Source organism: Ascaphus truei, chromosome 13 (genome assembly GCF_040206685.1).
Source record: "Ascaphus truei isolate aAscTru1 chromosome 13, aAscTru1.hap1, whole genome shotgun sequence".
In the NCBI taxonomy this organism is placed as follows: Eukaryota; Metazoa; Chordata; class Amphibia; order Anura; family Ascaphidae; genus Ascaphus; species Ascaphus truei.
Genome location: NC_134495.1, coordinates 18806389 through 18833579, shown reverse-complemented (window position 1 = coordinate 18833579; position 27191 = coordinate 18806389). Strand labels below are relative to the sequence as shown.

The 27191-nt window shown below is 44.3% G+C and overlaps 1 protein-coding gene across 1 annotated transcript; it reads left to right on the top strand.

Annotated features, from left to right (window-relative positions):
* The first annotated feature begins 353 nt into the window (after positions 1–353).
* On the top strand, positions 354–25440 carry ANKRD13A (ankyrin repeat domain 13A). Its single transcript, XM_075568740.1, has 16 exons — positions 354–494; positions 914–1118; positions 4872–5004; positions 5943–6067; positions 7071–7116; positions 8275–8418; positions 9629–9818; positions 11250–11316; positions 12046–12127; positions 12334–12395; positions 12851–12981; positions 14569–14726; positions 17247–17357; positions 18037–18197; positions 20201–20265; positions 22504–25440. Exons 2-16 carry the CDS (start codon positions 1023–1025, stop codon positions 22697–22699), a joined length of 1767 nt encoding a protein of 588 aa, XP_075424855.1. The 5' UTR covers positions 354–494; positions 914–1022; the 3' UTR covers positions 22700–25440.
* The last annotated feature ends 1751 nt before the right edge of the window (positions 25441–27191 follow it).

Here is a 27191-nt window from a genome sequence, read left to right as displayed (position 1 = left end):
TTAGCCATGGTTGACGTCACCTCTTCCTGAAAAGATCCCTCACTTGGCCCAGCTGCCAGTCTGAGCCTGACCACGCCCTCTCCGGCATCCAGGCCCCGCCTCTTCACTGCAGGCTATTTTGACCGCAGAAGACGCAAACTGAAGCGACTTGCCAGGCAATCAGGTTGGCTGGATTGGAGAAGGGCGGGGATTTCCCTTGCGCAGCGTGTTTTGGAACGCAAGCAAGGGATTACGTATGTGTGTCAACCCTCGTTGTAGATGTGAGCCCCTCCCCCACTCTCCGCTTTTCTGGCCAATGAGCGCCGGCCACGCTCTGGTCAGAGTGAGGCTTGGAACGCAGGTCGGTTTCACACCCCCCTCCCCACCCCCGGTAGTTTCTGTTTTGACTGGAGCTGGGCTGTCTCGCTCGGTACCACACACCGGCACGGAAGTCCACATGTGCGGAATCTTTCGCTTTCTTGGTGTTTCCGCATACTGGGCTGCACCATCACAAGGTATGGGGGTGCAGGGGCGTACCATGTCACCTACAAACCTAAAGGGTTCGGGCATACCTCCAAAGTATCACCTCACACACACAGGGTATCTTTAATCTCCAACAACTGCAGTACATGTTTAATTCCTGTACAGCCTTCCCACAACTAATTGATGTAATTAAACAAAGCACACCCCTTGCTGTGGCATAATGGTTGCGCCGTGGCCTTGGAACGTACCATCTGCAACACCTTCCAGGGGTGACTCTGCCAATACATTACCGGGGTTGGGCTGGCCTGGTTGGACAATAACCCCCGGAATGCAGCAAACACATGTCAGCGCTGTGAATTATTTATTATTAAAGTGTTAGAAGCGTTTGCTCGGCTTCTCCGGGGGGTTTGTGAGATGGTTTGTTATTGTGTTCCCCCCTCCCCCCTTACAGCCGGCACTTGTGACCTTCCGGTCACTTCCCTGTTTTGAAAAGTTGTGGCAGGGACGAGAGCTCAGCACCAGGGGAGCCGGCTCTGGAACCCGGATCCCACCGGGCCAGGATGAGCTCTGAACAGGACCTCCAGCCCGGCTTCCCCCTGCATGCCCTCGTGTGGAGGAATGACTTCCGTGCACTGGAGAGGGAGCTTGAGGGGAAGGTAAGAACTTCGCTGTAAAGACACATTGGTTATCTATATCTAACTGTACTAATTGTGTGTATATATATATATATATATATCCACACCCGTGTTGTGGAACACTGCCTACCTATATGTATACACCAGTGTGAGAGAATATTCACTAGCAGCCGGATGTGTGTATCTATATATCTATATCGCTACCTAACCTTAAAATTCACCTCCATAAATGAAACATTTCAATAGCCTGGGCTCATGACTACTGTCCCACACCCACAGTCACTCCTACCAGCCACTGTGGCCAAGCACTGCCATCTACTGCACCTATTCCCTCACCTGTCTCTGTAAGTCTCCCAAATTCCACGAAGGCCGCGGCCATGGTGTGAGGTGGGGGTGCAAAATAATTTGGTGGGGGGGTGTGGATGTCCCCTACTTTAAGGCAATGCTGCAAATTTGACGCCGAGGGGTCATGTGACCTCCGCGTCACCATAGCAACGTGCGGCAAATGATGCAGCGGGGGTCACGTGACGTCATTTGAAGCTGGATATTGGGTAAGGGGGGGCGTGAGCACAGGGGCAGGCAGGGAGGGGGGCGCAGCACAGAAATTTGCGCACCCCTGGTGTGAGCGACGGCGCCCGCCGCTCTAACAAAATGCAGGGGATCTATGGGGCCGGCCATAGTGCGAGCGCAAGGAAGCGCAGCAGATTTTCCAGGAGACAAAAGATTTTGTGTTTGTTGGGCGATGGCCGGGATCACGTGAGCGGTTCAGCCAATGAGGGTGAACCAGCATCATGGCCACACACGTGTTCTCTCCGGATCAAAACAATAGAAAATCGAAACGTCTCTAATGTTTTTTTTTTTTTTATTATTATTTTTCTAAACCTTGGAATGTTGTGGACATTTTCTAATATTAAATATGTTCTGTTATTGTTCACATGCTTTTTCAAGATTGCTGGGTTGTAACTGTATCATCCCTGATGTCATAGGCATCTGGAGGAGAATGACAAAGTACTGTTTGGATATACTTGTATTAAATGCAGTGAGTCGGTTTACTGGCTATGCACTTTAACCCACGCTGTTCTGAAAAGCGGTGTAATACGCCAGTCGTAAGCTTATAGAGTTCCACGTTGGAATGGATGAGGTATAAAGGTGACACCCTGCTAATTTGCATGTAATTTCCCAGAACCCCTGGCTGCAGTGGAAGCACTGCATGCTTCGAGATATATAATATAACTTAATGACCCTTACCCGTGAGAATAGTTATTATTGAAGTATATACTATTTATTATATATGATGTAGCGTTGGGCTTTTCTGTGTTTTTTGTTATGTAAATATAATAACTTCAAGTTTCCACACTTCATGTAAAAAAAAAATTAATTGCCTATTTTAAAGCAACATTTCATACAAAATGCAAATTTTTGTTTTCATTTTTTTTTTTTTTTAATACATTTATTGTGTATTAGATAATACTTCATCCTTTTTCCTTCTCTTTATGCCCTCTTTAATGTATTAACCTTCCTTGGGTTGCTACAGCAAACTTTTTACGAAGAAACCGCTTCCTCTTTTGAAATAAACGGCCAGGCTGCGTACCCTGGGTAGCGCAGTCTTTACCGATGGAGAACGGATTGGTCGGCAGCTCAGATAATTTATATTGCTGTAAAGGCAGGAAACTGCTATATCTATTAAAAAAATAAATCTCAAAATCCAGCAAGAGAAAATGCCCCTTTAGTGGGGCAATATACTACCATCCTATTGGTTGAAGGCCTATATTATTCTGGGTGGAATGCGGCTTTAAATGTTGGTTGTTTTCAACGTTCAAGCGGAACCACAGAAACGTCGGCTGCGTTAGACCCCCTGAATCCCTAGCTGCTTGCCTCCGAAGGTGCCCCAGAACTGCTCGCGAAACAGAATGGAGGTTTAAATATTTTGCGACACGCGAGCCAATAGGAAGCCAAGCTGTCATCCTTCGCGACTTCCTATTGGCCCACGGGTTGAAAGGCGGTTTTAGAACCAGGAAGTAACTGGCCGCACCTACAGAGGTAAGTATCTTAAGAAGCAAGTGCTCCCCCCCCCCCTCCCAGAGCAGAAATTAATACGGTTCAGCTCCGGGGGGGGTGACCCCATGCTACAAAATCATTAGAAAAAAATGAAAGCCTTGGGTGGAATGATGCTTTAAATACTTTGCTTCTCTTCCATATGCATCAGCCAGCAATATGGGAGGTGTCAATAGGAACAGTTCAAGCGACGTTCTAATGGGATGTATGAAATTTGTACGTCTTCTATTTCCTCTCTTTATTTTACTGTAAAAATGTATGTTTATCTGGAGCCTGGTTGATAGACATCAAAGGTACAGCATGATCCCCTTTTTATTTTTTTTAAATAATATTACTTGCACACTGTTTAAATACTTAAAGCAGTAGGTCTTATGTTCAGGGCTATTTTATACAAGTGATTTCGTCAGGCCAACATTTGAAAAACTCTGACACATTATTGGAAAGCAGCAATCTGCAGTACATAATTTTTTTTTTTTTTTAAACTGGTTTTTTTAACATCGTTTTATTGTTATATATTTTTTTTTTTTTACATTAGGGAGATGGAAACAATACTATACAGGTTTGGGAGCCATTTTCTTCTCCCCTGCACCCCACACTCTCACCTGTCTCCCCTATAATCTCCTAAACATTCACTTGATGCTCTCCTAAATATGTCTGTCTCCTGGCTTCCTAATTAAAGAGGCACTCCTGGTCAAAACAAACCATATTTCTTATAAAATTCTCTTATTTTAAGGCTTTACACTCCTCTGCCCCATCTTATATCTCAGCCCTGATCTCGCACTATACACCTGCCCGACTCTTGCGTTCTGCTCAAGGATGTCTTCTCTCTACCCCTTTTGTGCTTTTGTATCTAAAGCCCTCTCCCGCCTACGGCTGAGATTCTACTTGCCACGTGGCGCACGCCTGTCGCTGGCATGAACTGTGCTCTTCAGAGATGTTCAGTTGGAGGGGGTGGGGTGGGCGGCGAGGTGTTGCCGTGACATCACGTGAGTGGTTCGCCCTCATTGGCTGAACCACTTCACGTCACGCGGTCATTGCTTGGAAAAACTATTTTGTCTTTTTCCAAAGCGCGGTCGCACTCACTGTGCGCCTCCATTGAGATGAGGTATTTGTTCCGGTGGCGCGCACCATAGCAAACGCCGTTGCCGGCACTATAACCGCGGCCTAAGACCTTTTCCCACTACTTTAAAGAAGCATATGGTTATCCCCGACGGCTGTTAGTATACATCTCGGATGCACTGACCTTGACCCTTTTTGCAGACGCACTTACTGTAACACCCACCTACTGTCTGAGTTCTCCCCACTTAACCACTTAGATTGTAAGCTCTTCAGGGCAGGGACGCCTTCTCCTATTGTTACTTTTATGGGGGAAGCACTTTTCCCCACTGTTGTATTATGTCACTTGTAGTACTGCTGTGAAGCACCTGTACATGGATCGAGCTTATATAAATAAACATACATACAACCCCATCACCCATACTTTTACAGTGGAATAAAATGGCCACTGACATGAAGCTCCCTGTGCTCATTTACCGGCGTCTTCCAGACTACGTCCTACGTTGGCCCCAACAGATTAGACTTTTAAGCAAGGAAAGAGGGGTTGTTAGAAAGTTTTTTGCTGCTGTAAAAGTTCCTTAATGGAAAATGCCAATATATGTTGCTAAATTAGACTGTGCCTTTTTATATCGCGTTCCCTCATTAATACCGCCCCCTCTGCAGAATATAGAAGAGTTGGACTCACGGGGCAGGACCCCGTTGCACCTCGCGGTCTCCTTGGGACACCTGGAGTCGGTCCGAGTCCTGCTAAGGCACAAGGCTGATGTCACCAAAGAGAACTGTGAGGGCTGGACAGGTGAGCAAAGTTTCTCTGTGATATAGACCGAGTCAGACCACAACCAAATTCTATGTAGTTACCGATATACTGTACTACCTACATGCTTTTTAAAGGGGCAATCCCACTTAGTCAGTGAGCCAGTAAAGATGTGGGGAGGGTGTTCTCTGGCTGTACAAGCTCTTGCTGATCACACAGGGACATCTCACACAAGGGAGCAGCCAGAGGCAATCACCCCCTCCCAGGTCTCACTTTAACACACACATTAAATATACACATAGGTGTCCGGTTTGGGTAAAACCGGTATCAATCTTCCAGATGTGACCCCCATAATCAGGTCCTGGATTAGTTCACTTTGGTCCTAGGAGGAATTGCCCCTTTAAGCAGTGGCCCACATGGCGTTGAAGCTGCTCTGCATAGAAGTTGTGCTTTCTATCCCTGATAACAGAAGCTGCAGTATGGTCCACAGTCACCCTTTGTTTGTCTAGTTGAATGTACAGTATGCTTGCTACTGTTTGCCAGATAACCGTTGTGGAGAAGCAAAACATGGTCTTATCTCTGCCATTCCGTGGTGTCTTTGCACAGGATAAGGTTTATTGCCCTTCTAAATCACTGGAATATGTACGTGTGTGCACATTATATAATCTTTTATATCTTTTTATCACTTGGCTCTCGTCGGCTGTTTTATGACACTAAATATAACTTGCGATTATATAAATGCCCGTGTTTTTCTCCCAGCATCCTTCTGAATTACAGCACAATGCTGATGTTTAGTTACTGTAGCTATATCGCTGATGCTGGTGAGGTGGGGGGTAAATATACAGTTCAGGAACTACAGTGCTGATACTCACGACATTAAGGAAGAGACCATCGCAGGCCTATAAATCTGCTTCATTGTAACAAAGCAAGAATGCGGCTGAAGGACGTCAGTCAGCCTGTTTCTGTCACGTGTCTTTCAGTTCTGCACGAGGCGGTGAGCACCGGCGATCCGGAGATGGTTCAGACGGTGCTGCAGTACCGGGAGTACCACAAGGCATCCACAGCCCTGGGAGGAGTACCCGAGCTGCTAAAGAAAACCCTGGAGGTGGCTGCACACTTATACTACAGATTGGTGGATCTTGGAGTGGAGTAGCTTGGTGGTAGCTGCGGGTTTACTCTTGGCAGACACTCCCTGCGGCTGAGCCTCCAGGCACCAAAAATTAGCACTGCTAAAAATAACTAAGTTTACAGCAACGTAATGAAAATCCGTTGCATTCGTATTTTGCTGCTGGGGAGAGTTACAGGGCCATTGCAGTATCATAGGCTCATCTGGCAGAGCAGGGTTCATGACCCTATTCAGTGCGGCTGTTCTGTCGTTATGTCAAGTAGAAGTCCTCTCGTTTTGGGGGTGAAAAAAGGAAGCTGCATGCACCTGTCCCTTTTATTTGTTTACAACTAATTATCGAAAGCTGCTATTTGTAAAATGGAAGCATGTAGGATGTGTGCTGAATGGTTGGGGAAGTGTGATTTTTAAAACCGTAAATGTGCTGTAAAAGCGGCACACGCATTGTATGCATCTTAAACCATGACAAATACCGTCAGGGAAGAATACATACAGTCACCCGTGTTGGCACTGATCACAAGACGTAGGTTTTATCATTTTATTAATATGTCCAGTAAGGGTTAGGATGATGGGAATTAAATCACGCCTTGGCAAGTGTCCCTGGGGTATGGAGGTTCGTGTATAGTTCGTGTATAGTACCGGCAGATGTGGCAAATGCATGATACATACTCTTTGCCCTCCTTCCCCTCTGTTTTATACTTGTTCCCAGGCCTTCTTTGCTTTCATTCCTATTATCCATAGTTCCTCTACCTACTTTAAAAGTTCTTCTGTTGCCCACTTTAATGCTAGCTGTTCCTTCTGATTCATTGGCAGAGCTGTGGTTTAAATTGAATCCCCCTTTTAGATGGGGACGCCAGTTGGGTTGCCTGTACAAGTGGCATCTTGCCTTGGCATTTGTTACAATGAACCCAATACTAGGGAAGCTTGGCAGTAAATTATTTCTTGACCACCTTCATATTGTATTTCTTCTCTGATTCTTCAACAGGCGTCAGATTTTTACGTGGAAATGAAATGGGAATTTACTAGCTGGGGTAAGTCGGATTTTTTTTCTCCCTTTTGTGTAGTTTGTATAAACGACTGGTGGAAGAGAGCTTTTTTTTGTGTGTCGGTACGGTGTGCCGACACTTTTTTTTTTTTTCTCTTACCTTCTCCACCTGCTTCTCCTCTCTGGCGTCATCTTCTTGTAATGATGCATTACCATAGCAACGCTGTGTGAAATGGTGCCGCGTTGCCATAACGACGTCATGACAACGCAACGGAGATGAGGAGCAGGAGAAGGTAAGAGGCTGGGTACCGGTACCTTTTTTTTTATTTTTAGAAGAAAAAAACAGCACTGGGTATTGTATACAATTTATAGATGTTGCAACAATCAGTGAGGGGCTGGTGCCCAGCCCAAATGAGTTGCTTTGAAGATGTCTTCCCCGAGAAGAGATCAGCTCCATCCAAATGATTAGGACTTAACCCTTTTGAGTGCTGCGGCCCCTCCAGCACTCGTGACTGCTCTCTCAAGGGGTCGCGTGACTGCTCTCTGAAGGGGTCGCGTGATCGCTCCGTCACTGACGGAAGGGGAGGAGTCACTACTCCCCTCCCCCCTCCCCTTTCTGTCCACTATCATTGTTCCATAGGAGAGCCGGACACGATCTCCCCTAAGAGAGCAAGCATTTTTGTTTCTCCCTAGCTATGATGTCATGGGTCACCCAGGCTGCCTGATCCCATGATCTTGTAGCTATGTCTTGGTGCACTCAAAGGATTAAATGTTCTCTGGTATGGGGAGTCTGATTCACAGCATGTTGTTGAAGGACCGTGGTGTCTGACCATTCTTATACACCTGGATAAAGGGATTGCCATTTTTTTAAGGTATATTGAGACCTACCAAAGGAGGAGTAGACCAGAGAACATAGGGAATATTCACTAAGCTCCCATACCAGATATTACACCATAATCCTACGTGAATTGACACAAGTCAATGGCGGTTAATGCAGGATAGCCCTGAAATAACCGGCATCAGCGCTTAGTCATTCCTGGTGATAGACCTTTGATTCTGATCTTCCTTGACATGGAGAATTAGACTTCACAGTATATTGAAGAGGGGCCATAGAATCACAAGGTCCTGGGTGTAAGACTCCCCCCCCCCCCTCTGCTACTGAGACTCTTCAAGGTTTTTGCTGTGTCTTCCACTCTTCCTGCAGTCCCGCTGCTGTCCAGGGTATGTCCCAACGATGTCTGTCGGATCTGGAAGAGCGGTGCCAAACTTCGAGTCGATGCCACCTTGCTAGGGTTTGAGAACATGAGCTGGATCAGAGGGAAGCACAGCTTTATATTTAAAGAAGAAGGTGAGCTGTGCTACTCCTCACTCATCATCAATGATGGTATTTCTTATACATGATGAGCCTGGCCATCCCGATATGGGACACATTAGTCTGCGCAGGAATTTGAGCACCCTTTTTGGATAATATATTTTCCTTCAATGTGGTTTTCACCCTCTAGATCAGGGGTGGGCGAACTGAGAGGCGTGCCCCCCCAGCGAGGGCTTGTGATTTTCTGGGGGGGGTGTGTCACGGGGGTTACAGAAGCACCGCGCTCTTTCCCCACAACATTTAAATTAAATGGAAAGGGGAGACGTGAGGCCTATGTAACGCCCTCTTACTTGCTCTCGGCCAGGTCTTCGGCGACGCATGACATTTTGATGTCATATGACGCCGCCGATTTCCAGAGAGCCTGTAAGGGGGGTGGGGGGGCGCGCAAGCAGGGGGTGAGAGCAGACGGGATTGTGAAAATTTGCGCACCCCTGCTCTAGATGATTGGTAGATTATTTGGGAAGCTGCTGCCGCTAGAACAATGAAGAACCTCTATGTATAACATTGTTACTACATTCATTGTGCCCGGCTGTACATTGATCCAACCGCTCCTTGATCGCAGTTGCTGTATTTCTACGTCCTTTCCATCACGTGGTTTCATGTTTAATATGCTCTAGAGCAAGGGGTGGCCAACTCCAGTCCTCGAGGGTCACCAGCAGCTCTGGTTTTACGGTTATCCCTGCTTCAGCACAGGTGGCTCAATCAGTGGCTCAGTCATTGATTGAGCCACCTGTGCTGAAGCTGGTATATCCTGAAAACCTGACCTGTTAGTGGCCCATGAAGACTGGAGTTGGTCGCCCTGCTCTAGTCCTAGACAAGCTCCTCATCCCAAAAGGCGGCAACAGTCTTCTCAATCTCGAGCATTCATTTCATGGTCACCATTGATCATGCTTGTATAGTAATTTATCCTTGGGTTACTTTGTTGGACACCTAATGGAATTGTTACTTCTTACCATTAGACTCCTGGTTAATACTGGTCACCATCTTCAGGGCAAATAAAACCTCGATAAGTTGGAAGGTTTACACCTTGTCTGCTGTCAGAAGCGCCATTACTTCAGTGGTGGTCTTCAGTGTCTTCCTCCACCCTTCGTCCCATTCTATGGTAGACATTATAAATAGAATCTTCTTGGCTTTTTCCATGGAGATGGAAGCAGGCAGTCACGCGACTTTCTTCTGCTGTCCACAGATAACTGGGCAGAGCTAATGGAGGTCAACCATGACGACCGGACCGTCACCAAGGAACGTTTTGATATCTCTCAGGAAATTGAGGGCATCACGTTGGATTCCATGCAGCCAGCAGAACGAGAAGTCAGCAAGCGGCTCACCTCTCCCGTTATCAACACCTCTCTGGATACGGCAACCATCGCCTTTGAACGGTATTTGAAACGGAGCCCAACTCAGGAGTCGTCATTTTATTGATCAGTGCAAACTATGTATTTAAAAAAAAAAAGTGAATATTTGTGTATTTATTTACTTTCTAGATCGTGCATTTAAAGCTGCAGTTCAGTCAATATCCTGCATGTGTGTTTTTTTTAATAAATCAGTTCTGTAGTAAGAAAAAATACTTTTAGCATTTTCTGTTTTAAAAAAACAACAACTTTGAAAGACCAATTTTCTTGTATTCTATTTTAACAAGCATGCTTGTTCCTATAGCAACGATTTACATTCCCCATATTTAAAGATGTCGCCAAACTTTGCAGATCAATAGACAGAACGAATTGACCGGCAGCTATGCAGTTCTTTAGGTAATTAGAGATTGCCCACATGAAACTATTGAAGTAAAAAAAAAAAAAAAAAGAGAGACTGAACTGCAACTTTAAAAAAAGAGATTTAAAAAAAAAAAAATCTATTATAATATCTGCATTCAATATTTAGAAATACTGCAGAAAAATCTGGAAGGGAATCTACACCAAAGTAATTTAATTGTGGTGGCTGACGCATTCCCAGAGGGATGCAGAAGGTTTGCAGCTCACAGATGTCTGGCATCTGTCTGTGGGACTCAGCAGCAGGGTTGTTGTAAAGGGAGAAAAGGTTCAGTGGGACCAATCCATGACCATTCTGCGTTAATGCTGTACTATGGGGGGTGCTACCAACCCTTCCCCCCACCCAAATGTAAGCTCTTGTGTGATTTATTGATTCCCACCCCTCCCCTCCCCACCCCCAGCAAGTTAAACAAGAAGAAAATCGCAGTAGCAGAAATGATACGCAAGTTACTTTTAAAATATTGATGACACTCTGAATATCGGAATATGGAAAGCATAACGAAGTATATATTTCAATAACCTATATTATTACTGTATTGTTCATTTGTAAAACGCAACATATTCCGCGTCATTTGACGCCGCGGACGAGGTTAGGAGGGGTGTGCAAGCAGGGGGGAGAGCAGGCAGGGGAAAAGTCTAGAGGACTATATACAAGAAGTAAATTGAAGACAAAAACCGTAAGGAGATTACGTTGTACTAAATAAAACGAGGAAATCAAGTGTTCATTCTAAATAAAATGTAGCCGAGATCTAACAAAATAAAGCAGTGTTTGGTTATGCCAATGGAAAAATTGTCTAAATTTAGTTAAAACACATAGTAATATTTGTAATGAAGTTTTATTTCCTGTGGTTCTGGACAGTTACTGCAGTTATCTACATTTGCAGAGATGCCGTATCCCATATGACTGGATGGGTTCACTTACCAGGGTGGGGAATAAAGGGAGTTCAACCAGTCGGATCTCATTCGTACGGCTGGCCGCCTATTATAATCACGCGTGGTCTCTGCTCTGCGTAATACCCTATCCCTGAACGTCTTTGTTTTTAGAACCAAAGCTGGATTCTGGGGCTGGAGAACTGATAAAGAAGAAACTGTGAACAGCTATGAAGCGAAGGTAATTATCCCGTATCCGGTTACTGAAAGCGCGAACACCAGTGATCTGTCAGCGGGTAGAAATGGCACCGTCTGTTTGTGGCATATGTTTATACATCTGTCTTGCTAATATATAGTCGCACAACCCCCGCAATCTCAGAACCCAAACCCACCACCCCATATATATTTGTGTAAAAAGGAAGTTGCACTAAGATTGGGACCTCCATGTTTCTTACAGAAGACAAAAAGCATCAGTGCTAGATCCAACGGGACAATCATATTATACTTATCTGTTTTTTTCTTTTCAGAAGTGACGGTCATTTAGTTTAATTCTTTGGCCAAAGTATTTTAAGCCTACAACCAAGTCAGAGTAGGGTCTATCTGTAACTATACACAACACACACAACATTTTAATCCTAATAGAGGTATATTAGTATTTTATCTGGTAGTGTTAGGGCTTGCGAACGGGTGTCTGCCTTGTTGTGGCTCGCAAGCTTACAACGCTTTGGCCAAAGGGTTAAACTAAATGACCCTTTTTCAAGAGAATGTATAAGTATTTTACTGTGTTTGTCATGTTGGATGTAGCATTGGGCTTCTCTGTCATCTATCTGTAACTATATAAGTTGCCATATTGGATCTAGCACTGAGGCTTTTTCTTGTTAATCTGTAGCAATCATCCAAATGTGCTTTGTGGCTTTTATTCAACTGTTTATTTATTTTTACCTGCTCTCTTCCTCTCCTTTTTAAAAAGGTTTATTCTGCAAATAATGTGAATGTTGTGACAAAAACCAGAACAGAACATTTGACCGAAGAAGAAAAGTCTCGGTATAAAGGTAATATTTAGAGCAATTTATTAAGAGTTAACCCATTACACACAGGCCGCTACTTTTTTGATTCTAATTGGCACTATGCTTTTATACGGGCCTCTAAATTAGTGTTATGTTTTTTTTATTTTTGAAACGATCTTTTTTTCTTGAAATAAATTGTGTTAAACGGTGACCTTTTGTAACCTCTGAAACTATATCTGGTCTTCCTTCAGCCGATAGAAATTTTTTGGAGTCCCTGCTGGGGACAGTGGAGCATCAGTTTGGAGCTCAAGGGGTGAGTTGACGCGTCGCTTCACTTAAAATCGCGCCTCGCGGTGTGCCAGCATTATGAAAACGCCACGGGTGTACTTATGCTGTATGGTAAAAACTGAGCCATGCACTGCAGGGCCTGAAAACGCAGCAGTACGTTCTGACCCGTGTTTTTATTCATTCATTGTTGTTACTTGAAGAGATCTTATTGTCTTTTCCAACACTAATTCTACTTTTAAAATCCAAAGCGCCTTCCAGGAGATGCAAGCATTTGTGATATTAAGTGTCCGGGAGGTTAAAATGGAGCTCTCCCCAGAGCAGTGTAAAGGTTACCTCCGACAGTACAGATTGGGAAGATACTAGCATTATATAAGTTCAACTCTTATGTTTCTGGGTGCGGGGTGCTGCATTAATACACCTCTGCTACTGGGTTACGACTGTTGTGTCTTTGATTTATGTGCATTTGTGTTTTCTCCCTAGGACCTCACCACGGAGTTCGCTACCGCAAACAACCCAACCGCCATCACTCCTGAAGAATATTTCAATCCGGACTTTGAACTTAAAAACCGGGACATCGGCCGGCCCAAGGAGCTGACTATCAGGACACAGAAGTAAGTAAAGGTCATCGTTGTACCGTCAGGTGCACCAGGCGGTGCAGATATTCTGCAATCGCGGAACGTTAACTCTTTCACTTGCGGGACACCCAGCACTGCCTGGCAGTGCCCCTTTTAAAGACCAACACTCACGCGTGTACATTTCTGCACCCGCACTGAAGTGTACAGGGAGTAATGTAGGTGTGTGCACACATACCGGTAACCTCCTTCAAATGCTTTGTTCAAATGAAGAATGGGTGGGCTAGGTGGGGCAAGTGGTTCATGTCTACCGTCAAATTCTATGGGGTCTATGTATCAAGGCAATTGAAGCAGAACCGGGTCATTTTCACACTGCACTTGTGTGTCAAAGTATTTTGTTCTGATTTTTTTCCCCGTCTGCCCCAGTTTGAGACATGGGGAGAGTCAGTGGGAGGAGTTACATGGGGCACAGATTATAATGAGATGTATCACATTCTGCGTCTCTGCCCCAGCTTGCACCTTGGGGAGAGTCAATAGGAGCAGTTGGGGGGGGGGGGGAGTTACTTGATGCACATATTATTATTATTATTATTATTATGAGATGTATCACATTCTGCGTCTCATTCTTTTTGCATCACATTTGCCCCCAAAAATCCTCCATTTCTGAAGCGGGGTAAATCATACTGCATCAGATAAAGTGTTCTAACATATATGCCACATCTGCTCCAAAAAAAGAGCTGTGCGTCTGAACACTTTCTCTACGTTTGTTCATAAACCCCCTTATGTTTCTAATGGGACTCCAGTCTTTTCCAGCACTGGAGGTGGTGAGAGGTTGGGGGTTTCATCTTCAGATAGTCTTAATCGTTATATGTTCTATAACAATATAATGGACGTATGTTGAGACTCCTTTCTTTTGCAACCAAAATATTGAGATAAGTAGGTCAGGTCAAGAGCAAACATTTAAAATCGACATTGGGTATGTTCTAAATCAGTGGCTCCAATCTGCAGTTCTCAAGAACCCTCAGCAGGTGAGGAGGTTTTAAGGATAGCCTTCTCCTTTCATCAAGGAAGGACAGGCACAACTTGAAGGAAAAAAACCTGGAGTTAATCACGTTCTCCTTGCCCTCCCCCTCCCCCCCTGTATTTTTGCTGGTGGGTCTGTCTGCTGTTTAGCTGTAATCACTTCAGGGCTCTCTTTGAGATGAGAACACAGGAGTCCTACCAAAGACGTCAGCCGTTTGCAGCTGGGCTCTTATGTTCGTGATGCTCTGTTACAATTCGAAACACACCAACCTTCTCATCTCCCCCCCCTATATCCCCCCTGTACCCTGTTTCCACTTGGCTTTCCTTTTATAGATTGTTAGCTTCTTGGGGCAGGGCCCTCGTTACCTACTGTAACAATGTATCTTAATGTTGTTTTTCATCATCCAACCCTATTGTACTGTGCTGCAGCATATGTTGGTGCAATATAAATGTCATATCCTTCAGCACAGGTGGTTTGAACAGGGGGATATCTTTTTAACCTGACCTTGGGAGTTCGAGGACTGGAGTTAAGGCACTGTTAATGAAAGGTGGTGGCCATCAAATTAAAATGTTTTGATTAATGTCGTCCTATTCATTTTGCAGATTTAAAGCCACATTGTGGATGTGTGAAGACTTCCCCCTCTCCTTGGTGGAACAAGTCACCCCCATCATTGACCTGATGGCCAGAACCAGTTCACACTTTGCCCGCCTTCGAGACTTCATCACACTCCAGTTCCCACCTGGATTTCCTGTCAAAATAGGTACAATGCTGCTGCCGCTCTTGTAGCACAAAACGTGCTGTTTGTCACTCGCCTATGTTGCTGTTCCTTATTTGTATTTCTAATTTTATGGGGAAAAAATCCAGTTTATGCATCCGCGCCTCTTGGGTTCCGCAGGCCGGGAACGCGCAGTGTCTCCAATATTCTAAAGGAGGTCTGTTCAACTACCTGCTGCATGGCCACTTGTTCTGCCCGAGAAGGGTCCTAGAGTGGGCCTTAGACGGTCTGTCCCTGCTAATGTCGGTGCAGCCAAGTGCAAAATCACTTCTATGCCTGGTTTTAATATAAATCTTAATGTTGCCGATTTTAATATACAAGCTTGCAAACTAGAAGTATAAGGCCGCGCTTATCGTGCCGGCGATGCGACGTCGCCTGAAAACAAATACATTGCCGCCACCGCGTGCGCTTATAGTGCACGCGACGGTGACCAGCGACGGGGCGACGCTGCAGTCACAAAAATCTGAAGCAGGTAAAATTTGATTTTTCATGGGCCGTCGCGTCACGTGACGGCCCTTGAACAAATCAAATTGCCGGAATACCGCGACCGCGCCGCCCGGTCGAAACATAACTTTCGCCTGTGGCGACGGGTTATGTCACCCGCCGTGTCGCCGTCGCCAACGATTGCACTATAGGCACGGCCTAAGGCTGCGCTTATAGTGCCGGCGTCGGTGACGTCACGCTGCGGTCGCTGGAAAAATCCAATGGACGACTTGCAGCGATCGCGACCAAGCCTTTGCGTCGCTTCTACTACATGCGCTCGTGACGGCGGCAATACATTTGTTTTGCCGCGACGTCGCCAACGACGGCACTATAAGCGCGGCCTAACATTACGTCTTGCCTTACAATGCTCGTGCGGCCCTCCTAGGCCTACGTTTTGTTTCCGGATCTTGCCCCTTGGGGAAAACCAGTGGAAGAGCCCAGCTCAAATGGTAGTTATGGACCTTTAAACATGAAAATAAACACCTTCTGTATCCCATGGATACTCCTATAGTGTTAATATTTTGCATTGGGCATTATCTGCAGCCAGTCCTTGGTCTAAGCAGGCATTACATGGCGAGTTTGGGGCATAACCCGCTTGTTTGCTGTATGGAACTAGTTTTCCAAAGGGGCCAGGTTGGAAAACAAATTCGAGTTGAAGGGCCACAGGCTTATTGTAATGACATTTTTGATGCGTTGTAATACTGAAATGATTATACTTCAATATTTTGCAAGCATATATAGCATCTATCCTGGTACGAAATTAGCCGGAGCAGAGAGTCCATGGGCCGCACGAAGACGCATCACCGGCTGCATTTGGCCACGGGCTGCAAGTTTAAGAGCCCTGCCATAGTGTGTGTGTCTGTGCGCGGGTCTGTACATTCACACTCATTGCATACTGCAGACTTGGAAAGCTGAGTATGTATTTCTCTGCGGTAAGATCGTGTGATCCGTTTGAGTTATTTATTCCCTATACCTCCGATTCTCCTAATTGACATGCAATTCATTTAGTCATTTCCTGGAAACCTCCGTTCTGGCTGAAATAATGAGCACACCATGGCATTGTAGGGAAAACATATACCACACAGTGACGCACACCGCAGGCCTGCTTTATGTATATGTCCCATGAAAGCTAATTATTACGCACAATATATTTTGGCAGTGTTTACTTTTCCAGATTAAAATACATTTTAATTGTGTATATATGTATTATATGTGCACGTATATTATAATAAAACTGTGGTCCGGTGTAAATAAAGAATCCGCACATTGCAAAGTATGAATACAAAAAAGTGTATTAAACAAAAATGACAGAAAAAAAACATTTTTGGTCCCCCAAACCGGGCCCTCCTCGGCGAGAGTCCTGTTTTCTGCGGGGACCGAAACATTTGTTGTTCTTTCACTTTAGCTCAATACATTTTTTTTTCAATTTTATTTATTTTTTTGTATTCATACTATGCATTGTGCTGTTTCTTTACACTGGGCCACAGTTTTGGGTAATGTACTATTATGTATTCTTACTATGAAGTGCACACTTAACCATACATGCGGTATAGTCTTTGTGTGTGTTGACAAATAGCATTGCAGGCGGCAAAGGAGTTAAAAGGCATTTATCTTGGTCTTTTTACTCAATTAAATACTTTTTTTATTTAACATATTGCGGAAATGTCAAAAAAAATTTTTGGGTGAAAGGATCATTGTGAACCATTGACTTTTTTTAAACCATATCATAACATGGTAAATGCTGGTTTAATGAATATGCATTTCTGTGTGCCTCTTGCGTTTCTTTTAAATCCAACTCCCCGCATCCCAAACCTTTTATTAAATTACAAAATCTGATTATAAATATCCGTCAGAGGATCCCATCATTTGATTTACCCGGGTCTTTCATTACAACTAACGTTCTTAAAACAAAGTTGCGTTGTAATAGACTAGAGTTGAAGAATTAACCAATCATAGCAGGTTTCACTTGCGTCTGTTTCGTTGGCTGATATCCCTGCTCTCCCTCCCCCCCCTTCCCTGCAGAGATCCCCCTATTTCACGTTCTCAATGCTCGAATCACATTCGGTAATGTGAACACCTGTTCCAGGGCGGAGGAGAGCGCACCTACAACACCCGAAGGAACCCAAGACGAGGGTAATTATTCACCACACAAAGCTGGTGTTTTTTCATTGCATTCAGTGAGATTTGTTTATGTTGCAACATGAATATATGCAATCCTGCCACGTGTGGTATGTAATTTTTACCTGAACGCTTTTTTTACCTGGAGAGAGACACAAATATACACATACAGTACACACACACACACACACACACACACACACACACACACAGAGATAACCTTTATGTATGCAAGTTATAGAAGAATCACCTTCAGCCTTTGTCTCCCTACTGTTGGATGAAGCCTCTCCCTGGTACTGGTGGTTCCATCCTCTCTCTCCACGTTGCTCCATCAAATGTTATTCTCTGATCTTGCTTGGGTCTGTTGATACCTCTTGGAGTCCAGTGGATTCTTCTCTGTACATCGATGGTCATTTCCTCTTGCGATATGGCCGGCCCACCGCCATTTTTATGTCTTCACCCTTGATGTCAGACTTTTTTGTTTTCAAACCCATTCCTTCTTTTTCCTGTCTCTTTGGGTAATACCCATTCTATGTAGATGTATAATACCCATTCTATGTAGATGTATATCTGTAGACGCGCGCACACACACACACACACACACACACACACACACTATATTTGTTAACACTACTTTACGCTTCTACTTAAAGTGCATCTCTCCAATACTTGACCTTCGCTCCTTTTTGCTCAGCCTCCCCAGCCCCGAAGTTTGAGGTGGACCAGTCTGTCTTCGACATCCCACCATCCTATAACGTCCAGGAGAACGGGAGGAGCCTGCACCTGCGAGACGAAGATGACGACATCATGCAGTTCGCCATTCAACAGAGCCTGCTGGAGAGCAGCGGGAATCCGGTGAGAATTCCCAGAATCCTCTCTCCAGCCAGAGCTGGCAAGCGTTCCATCGTCCCAAAAAAGGACGGACTTGAAAGCCAGTTTACTAGCAGCATTGAGTTTCTAACCACTAAGGTGGCTTTCTCCTATGGGATACCTTTGTTGCTGTGTTTATCACTTTATTGTAAAACTGAAGTGCACTCTTTGGCAAAAATGGGTTAAACCCTGCACTGCCTTTATATGGCAGGACTGTCTGAATTTTTTTTTAAATTAATGCTTACAGTTTAAAGTGGCAATCCATTGAAATTCTCTCCCTGCCCAGGTGGGAAGCAGGGGGTCTCCGGAGCTGAACCGTGTTAATTTTATCCCTGAGGACCCCCTGCTTTCTGAGACGCCTCCCTCTGTAGCTGCTGCTGGTGTTCCATGGAGGTTTACTTCTCACACCCTCCCCCCCCCCCCCCCGTGCATCACGCGGGCCAATAGGAAGCATCGCCGGATGATGTCGCGGCTTCCTTATTGGCTCTCGTGAGATTTAAGACCTCCATGTTCACCCAGGTGTTGGATCTCCCGAGCTGAAATGAACACAGGGACCCCCTGCTTTTTCGTTAAAAAAATATTAAAAAAAAAAAAACGCGTTGGGTCACTAGGAAAATGTACTTTACTTTTTTTTACTTCTACGTACGGTGTCATTTGAGGTCAACGCCCTTAACCCCTTGCTTGCTGGAGGAGCTCCAGCACTTTGATCATGTGACCGCTCCTCCGGCGCGACCATGTGATTGCAGGGTCACTGAGGCGAACGGAGGAGGTGCTCTCCTCTTCTGCTCGCCAGCCAGACCCAAAGGAACGCGGAACGCAATCTCCCCTGGAAACGAGCAGATAGAATGATGCAGCCTCTAGGACGCCGAACCCCATAAGGGACAGAGCTCGTGACTTAGCTACGTCAAAGGGTTCCATAGCATGTTAATAATCAACTTGCATAGATGTGAGACGTCAACTTTGGTAGGTTAAAAATACATGTTATTTACAAACTGTTTGCCAGCTTAGAGGTAAAAAGAGCGACATTTCAAATCGCACGACTTCATCAGTAATGGGATAAAATCTCATTTATGTAGATAGTATTAACAGTGATGATCCCAGAAGGATCAGATAGGGTCCCCTTTATTTTAGCACTCATATGCCGGAAAGAAATAGAGTGGATAACAGTGATCCTTCAGAAAATTTTCTGTTTAGGGCTGTTTAACCCTGAGGGAACCGATAAACCAAAAAATAAAAAAGTTTTAATAGTTCAATTACTCATTTAAAAACACACATAATTCATTCACACACTTAAAAAAAAAAACCCTCATCGAAATGGCTTAGTACAGTCAGCATAATCTGGAGGAACTATCTATATAGATATTAAACTCTGCTGTCTATAAACATCCATTATCAGTTTTAAACATAATGTTAAACTGAAACAGTAAACGCAATCCTAACTAGAGCGATGTATGTACTGTGGGCTGATAAGTATCAGATTATACCATTTCTGGCTTGTAACTGCTTGGAAAGATAATTAGTATCAGTAGTAGCACTATCCGGTCAATTTTGCCTGGATACTCGTGCCGCAAAAACAGCCTTGGTATCAGGGTGTATACCAGTACTAATAGTGTAACGCCCCCAGGAGCAGGCAGAAAATCAATATCCCAAAACAGAAGCGGTATAATTACAGCTTGATCACGGCGGATCAAAGTCAACGCTGAGACTTCATAGTGAATACGAGCCTGACTCTCTCGGTGTGTAGGGTTACTGGATGTCGCCACTTCTAATGACGTCAGCTAGTGACGTCTTTTCCCAACGATCGTTTCACGTGTAACCACGCTTCTTCAGGGGAGGACTCCTCCACCCCTGAAGAAGCGTGGTTACACGTGAAACGATCGTCGGGAAAAGACGTCACTGTGCATGGTAACCTCACAGTAACCGTTTTAAGTGGAATATACATTTGCCCATCAATTTAACTTGGGGAAACCATGTTTTACAATCGGCAGGTATCGGAAAGCCATTCAAATGGAAGTATTTCTGGTCATCAGGTTTTTGACACGCAGTATGAAAGGTAATTTTATATTTTTATTTTTGTTTAGCTTCTGGAGGGGTTTTCTGTTTTAACTCCCTAATGTTATTATCTTGGAACCCTTCGTCTTCTACTATTTTCGTGGGGTTAAAAATCATAATTTTCCTAATATGTGGTAACCTTTTTTTAGACTGTTCTGGGAGGGCTTCATTTTAACTTCCCGGACACTTAATATCGCAAACGATTATCTTCTGAACGGAGTATCGGTTTTCAAAACTAGAAACCGCGCTGAAAATCACAAAGTACGCAGAATTCAAATGCAAAAAAATGGCAATCCACACAGACTGCTTGCTGCTTTTATTCTAGTCGAGCTTTCTGTGATCCGACATTAGTACCAGTTTTGACAGCAGCAGTGGGATAAAGACATTAGCCCATGTAATGTACTGCAATGTAACACTGGCGCTGTAAAACCAAAATACAGGGTTTGGGTCGGGTCTTAATCTTGGTACAGGAGGCAATCCAAGCAGGCAATTTTTTTTATTTTGTACATGGGGTTGAAGCAGGGGGTCTCTGGCGCTGAACCCCATTAATTTCATCCCCAGGGAACCCCTTGGTTCAGAGATGCAGACCTCCATAGGGGTTGCCTGTAGCCGATCGGCTAGCGGGGTTCATGTAATGGCGGAGTTTCAACGCTCCCGCACCCTGCGGACCAATAGAAAAGGCCGTGATGTCATCCGGTGCGGTTTCCTATTGGCCCACGTGACCTGGAGCGTTAAACTTGCCGGCGATACCGGCACCCCCTTAGTAAGGAAGAGTCTCTGGGAGCAGGGGGTTCCCAGGAGTTGAAATTAACAGGGTTCCGCTCCAGAGACTCCCTGTTTCAACCCTACATAAAAATAATAATAATAATAAAAAGTGCATGTAATGCTCCTTTAATTCATTTCACCAACTCTAACAATATTGCATGCGTAGCCTGAGGTAGCCGCTTTTAATCCAGGGAAGGGATGATTTTGATAAGGTGTTAAAATGATGACAAAAGCAAAAGTGAAACGGGTTAGATTAAAATAACAATGGAGGAACTATGGTTACAATGTAATCTGCATTGAGCCAATTTCACAGTGGAGTCTTTACTCCAAATATTACACTTTTAAACTAATTCAAACTAACCTAGTAAAACCGCTACCTTTTTTGTTTCATGGGTCTGAGCCACTTCTGTCTGTCGAAAGGTTTAAAAGAAATGTATAGATGTAGCATTGAATGCATCCATATGCGAGGCATACAACTCCTCCGAGTGACACTTCTTCGTACTTTCATCTATTGACACAAAGGAACTCAGGATGAACACGTTTGGCGTCCTTTTAATGCGCCATCGTGTGTGTGTGTGTGTGTGTGTGTGTGTGTGTGTGTGTGTGTGTGTGTGTGTGTGTGTGTGTGTGTGTGTGTGTGTGTGTGTGTGTGTGTGTGTGTGTGTGTTTATTTTACCTTTTGAATGCATTTTTATTGTCATTGTGTAGCATTTGGCTTGTGGCTGTAAGCGTATTTGCATTTTGTTTCTTCATCTTGTGTTTCCTCCCTTATAACACACACATTAGAGATGGGCACATTTTTTAATTTGATTTGCAGGGGGTTTTTTTTCCAATTACCTGAAAAAAGGCACACACATGAATTAAAAAAAAAAAAATTTTTTTATTGCTTTTAAGCACAGCTTGTGTTAAATGCTGTTTAATACGGCAGCCATAAGCCTATAGGGGTTGTCCATATTAAAATGGGTAAGAAGCAAAAGGTGACACTCTGGTCATTTGTATGTCATTACCCAGAATCCCAGTGGAAGCGCTGTATGCTAAGATAATGGGGCAGGATTGCAGACCTGTCAGGCATGCGAATATGCTCTCGTGACATTTTCATTTTTCCCTTTTTAATCTATTTTTTCCCCCTCCAATTTGCTACTATTCTCATTGTTCCAATATTTTCTTTTGCAAATATTCTCATATTTAGAAATATAAAATGAGTGAATATTTGCACATTTTTGCTTTCATTTTTATTTTAAAAAAAAGCATATATTTTCTGACAATGTGCCACTTTATTTTTGCTGCTAATTTTGGAATTTTTGGAATCTCTACCAAACATGTACCCCCTCCCTCACCCCCCTATTCCATATGCTGTGGAAGTTTTCCCATTCATTGGAAAGGAGTTGAAATCTCTTTCAGCAGCGGGAAGCTGCTATACAGCATATCGAACAGTGGCCCCATAATGCTGTCCTCTTGTCTTTTTTTTCTCCAGGGCCTTGCAGGAAAGTCTTCTTGCCAACTCCCAAAGTGCCCATTCCGTCCTCGGCAGCCCCACTCCGACCTTCGACAAGGACCTCCAGTTCGCCATGGAGCTGTCCGCCAAGGAGCTGGCTGAGAAAGAAGCGGAACGCCTGCAAGAGGAAGCCCAGCTGGAGGAGATCCTGCAGCTCTCGCTCATGGAAAAATAGTCTCGCGGGCTCCGCATTGGCAAAGGGATAAAAACCACACGTCCAGGCTAAGGAACCTCCTACGATACGGGTCTCGCCCTCACCTACCAGCAGCATCCCCATGCGTGAGCAGTCACTCCACAGACTCTGTATCCACCAAAGAACTGAGACCTTTTATTTTTTTTAATATACGCTTCATTTTTATGTTGACGCTTGCAGGATTCTTGCAAACCAGGGACTTTCTTTGGCTTTTTCTGCCTCCATCTCACCGACTCGGCAATGCGAATTTCAGCGACCTTTTTAAAAAAAAAAAAAAAACAGCTTTTTAATAGACAAGAGAGACCTGAAAGTCAAGATGTATAACCGTAACTTTTTTTTCTTATGCAGAATGTGTTTTTTTTTTTTTTTTTAAACAAGCAGCCATGAAACTCCAGTGTGTCTTATGCGTAACGGTGCATTCCCTACCGTACAAAGCAGATCAACTACCCCTAACCGGTGCGTTGGGGGGGGTGGGGTGGGTTGGGGGCAGAAATCTTTATAAGTGGCCACGGTGGTGTATCTGTTTCCAAATTCACATTTTGTTAACCTGCCCCCCCCCCTCCCCCCTCGACGCCGGTGCAATCTGCAGCGTAGAACAGAAACGGTTAAGTTAATTCTTCTAAAGTTATGGAATATGATGGTCTAGTCATTAGAAAATAGAGAGCTTTTTTTTTCTTTCTTTAAGGTGCATTCGTTCCTAGGATGTTTGAGGGGAAATGAAATGTAGGAGATTAGTGCGCTTTAATTTTTATTTATTCATTTTTATATTTATATTTTTTTTGTCATTTTGTATATTTATTTAGATTGTTCTCCGTGCGGTAAAAAAAAAAAAAAAATACTCGGCACTTTTTTTTTCTTTTCTTGGGCATCTCATAACTCGTAGACGGAAATTAATTCCTGTGAGAAAAAGCATTAACCTTTTTATATACGCTTTAATCCTGCCAAACACTCTTATTACCCTCCATTTTTATTTACAGGATGGGAATTGGGGGGGGGGGGGGGGGGGGGGCTCCCCTCGAAATGAACCACGTTATTTGTAGCTCTGGAGACCACCAGATCCTTACTGGGGAAGTTTACTGGGACTACTTCCTTGTTTTTAAAGGGGATTTAAATTGTCGTCCAATAGGAAGCCACAACAGATTGTTGCAGTTTCCTATTGGCCAGAGACTTGGCAGACATTCTGTTTCCTCTGGAGGGAGGTTTAAACCCAGTAAGTATTTCAGGTACCAATGGTGGACCCAGAAGCCCTAAAATAGCGCAGTTTAGCTCCGGGGGGGGGACCCTTGCTCCCACCCTGTGAAGAAAATGGGGGGGCAGGGGGTGAAAGAATAGGAGGGATTGCTGCTTTAACTAATACAAACCTATGTTTACAGAGTACTAAAGCATGAAAAAGTTAATCGGAAAGTATAAAATGAGGATAATGCTATTTTTCAATTCTGGACTCTTATAGGGGCAATCCAACCATGTGTATTTTTTTTTAAATATACCCAGGATTGAAAACGGGGTCTCCGGAGTTGAACCCCATTAATTTCAGCTCTGGAAACCCCTGTTTCCGGAGATACTTGCCTCCGTAGTAGGTGCCGGTAGCTGCTCCGTCTGAGCTTTAAAATGTAAAGCTCCCACGTCACGCGGGCCAATAGGACGCCAAAACTATAATGACATCACGGCTTCCTATTGGCTCGCTGTGAACTTTGAACAGCGGCCATAACGTGATCCCTGGTAACCCGAGTGGCTACCGGCACCTACTGCGGAGGTAAGTATCTCCGAAAGCAGGGGGTCCCTCGAGCTGAAATTAGTAGGTTTTAGCTCGAGAGACACCCTGCTTCAATAGTGGGTAAAAAAAATTTTTTTTTTTAAAGTTTGGATTGCTGCTGCTTTTAAGATCTAAAAGCTTGTTTAAGAAAGTAGCTCAAGTCACTGCAGTGTTTGAAGTTGCTGCTGCAGTTTTTAATCAGTGATCCTAAAAGGGCCAAGTCCCAAGCGGCCATGTTATGTGATTTATCTGTAATATATTTGTGCGTTTTTTTTTGTTTTTTTTTGCAGTTCTAAAATAAAAAAAAAACACCAAAAAAAATCTGACGGTGCTAAAAACAAGTTGCCGAGTACTTTTAATATACAATTTTAAAAAACAAAAATTCGTACTTGGACTGCGCCTTTTTTTTTAAAGGCAATATCAACCAAAATATTGCAACTTTTTAAAACTGGGGTAAACCTGAGATAAAATGAGGAAGTCTGAATGCACCGTAACCTCTTAGGGGTGCTCTGGCACTTGTCACTCAATGGGTTAACACAAATGCCATGTAAAAGTGAAACCTTTTTGTGTGTCAAACATGGACTTTTCATGTATTTTTAATTGCATCTGTTAAGAGTATATTCACGTATCGGTTTTAATTCTGCAGTAGGAATTTGTCACCAACACAACTCGTTAATTGAGGTAAAGAGATCGACCTATTTTACATACGCAAATGGATTGCCACTGATTTTTAAATTTTATTCTAGCCAAAAACATGGAGATGTCTCGGCTATCTCTGACTATAAACAGTGGGTAGAAGCCCGATGTAGGGTGTGTGTTTGCTTTGCAAGGAGAGGGGTCCTCTGTTCCTGTCTGTTTTTTGGCAACACAAGGGTAACCTTGGATTTGACCATCTTCCCCGGGCTGTTGTCCTGCTGTATGTGGCGTGCGCTGTGTATGAATAAACAATGTACAGACACCTTTCATCAAACCGTGGCAGATGCTTTTAATTGTGTTGGCAGCTCTTCCTAGCTGTAAATACACATGGTCTGTAATTTTTACAGTACTAGGTTTTAACTGGGAGTTTTACACCGCTGAAGTTTGGTTACCATTCAACTATGCACAGGTTTGCAAATGAAGTGATGGGGGGGGGGGGGGGGAATTGTGTTAAACGACCTGTTTATTTTGTTTTTAGAGAATGTTGCCATATTTAATGTGTGGTTGGGTCAGCAGGCTTGGAAGAGAAATGGGAGACTTTTACAATGTAGCGACCATTCCATTTATATGCATCAAACCGTGTACGTGTCTAAGGCTGCGTCCATAGAAGGACAAGCAGCGCTGAGCCGTGCGGACGCTCCGCGCTGAGCCCCTGCATCCTCAATGAGGATGCCTTGAGAGGGGGCGTGCTGAGGCTTTGGCATTTTCAGCCGACAGCCAAGCTGTTTTTCAGCGCGCTGTCGGCTGAAAACATCCAATCAGCCTGAAGCAGCGTTGACGTCAGTGCGTCGCGGTCGATTGGCCCAGCGACGTCACTGCCCCGCCTCCAACCACCTCCCCCCGGCTCCCTTCGCGCACGCTGGCTCGCCTGCAAGTCCATGGAATCGCGCTGACTTCAGCAGGCGAGCCCCAGCGTCAGCACGCCTCCGCTCTGCTGAACCGTCTATGACCCCGGCCTAAGGTCTCGGACATGGTCAGCGCTTATGCAAAGCGTCAATGTCACGACGTCGTCACGCTGCTTCGCTGTGATTGGAGGTTTCAGCCGACAGCGCGCTCAGATACAATTTCCGATGTCGGCTGAAAATCCCTGCGCACTCTCGTGGGAGCCCCCTCTCAAGACATCCTCATTGAGGATGACGGGGCTCATCGCGGAGCGTCAGCACTGCTTAGCGCTGACTGTCCTTCTATGGACTCGGCCTAACACGGCGGCACAATGATGTCCACAAGTCCTTAGTAAGACCACGCACTGGGAAGAGATTTATTACATGAATACAGCGTGTTTACAGTCTGATTTTGAGGGAATCTATTCCTACAGAAAAGACGTACCTGAGGTGTGATATCATTACTGTTTAGATGTATAGCCATGGTCAGTATATGGAACTTGCAAGTATTTCATCCCGCGGACCATAGCACTGACACAGGGGTCATCCCTTGAGCTTTCGAGGAAAGGAGATATTTGACCAGGAAAGGGATATTTAATTTCATATTTTAAATTTTAAAAAGTGGAATTTCTAGTCCTTGGAGACTGGCAGTTAAAGGATAAAGTGGATATCCCTTATTTGGAAGGGAACTGTATGCAGAACAGGGTTAATAAAATGGCCATAATACTGATCCGTGTAATTATCTGGTGCACTAACAATTGTTAATGAATTTTTTTTTTTTTTTAAGCTGCAGTCTGCACTAATCAACCTTCTGCGTTTTCTTTTCTTTGATTTGTAGATGCACACCGCCCCTGTAAGCTCAGAACCCAAATCCACCACATCATATAGCTATCCTATCTATCCTATCTATCTATCTGTGCTACTAGGATTGTGAACGCATGTATAAAACTAAAGACGAAAAGGCTCAGTGCTATCTAACGTGACATATTCTATAGTTAAATATGTATCTGTATAGCTTTTTCATAAGCAAGGGTCATCTAGTTAAATTCTTGGGCCGAAGTATTTTACGCCAGAACCACTTTGCTGTATGGCCCACCTGTAGGTCCTTACACTGCTTAACTATAATATGTCACCTTGGATGTAG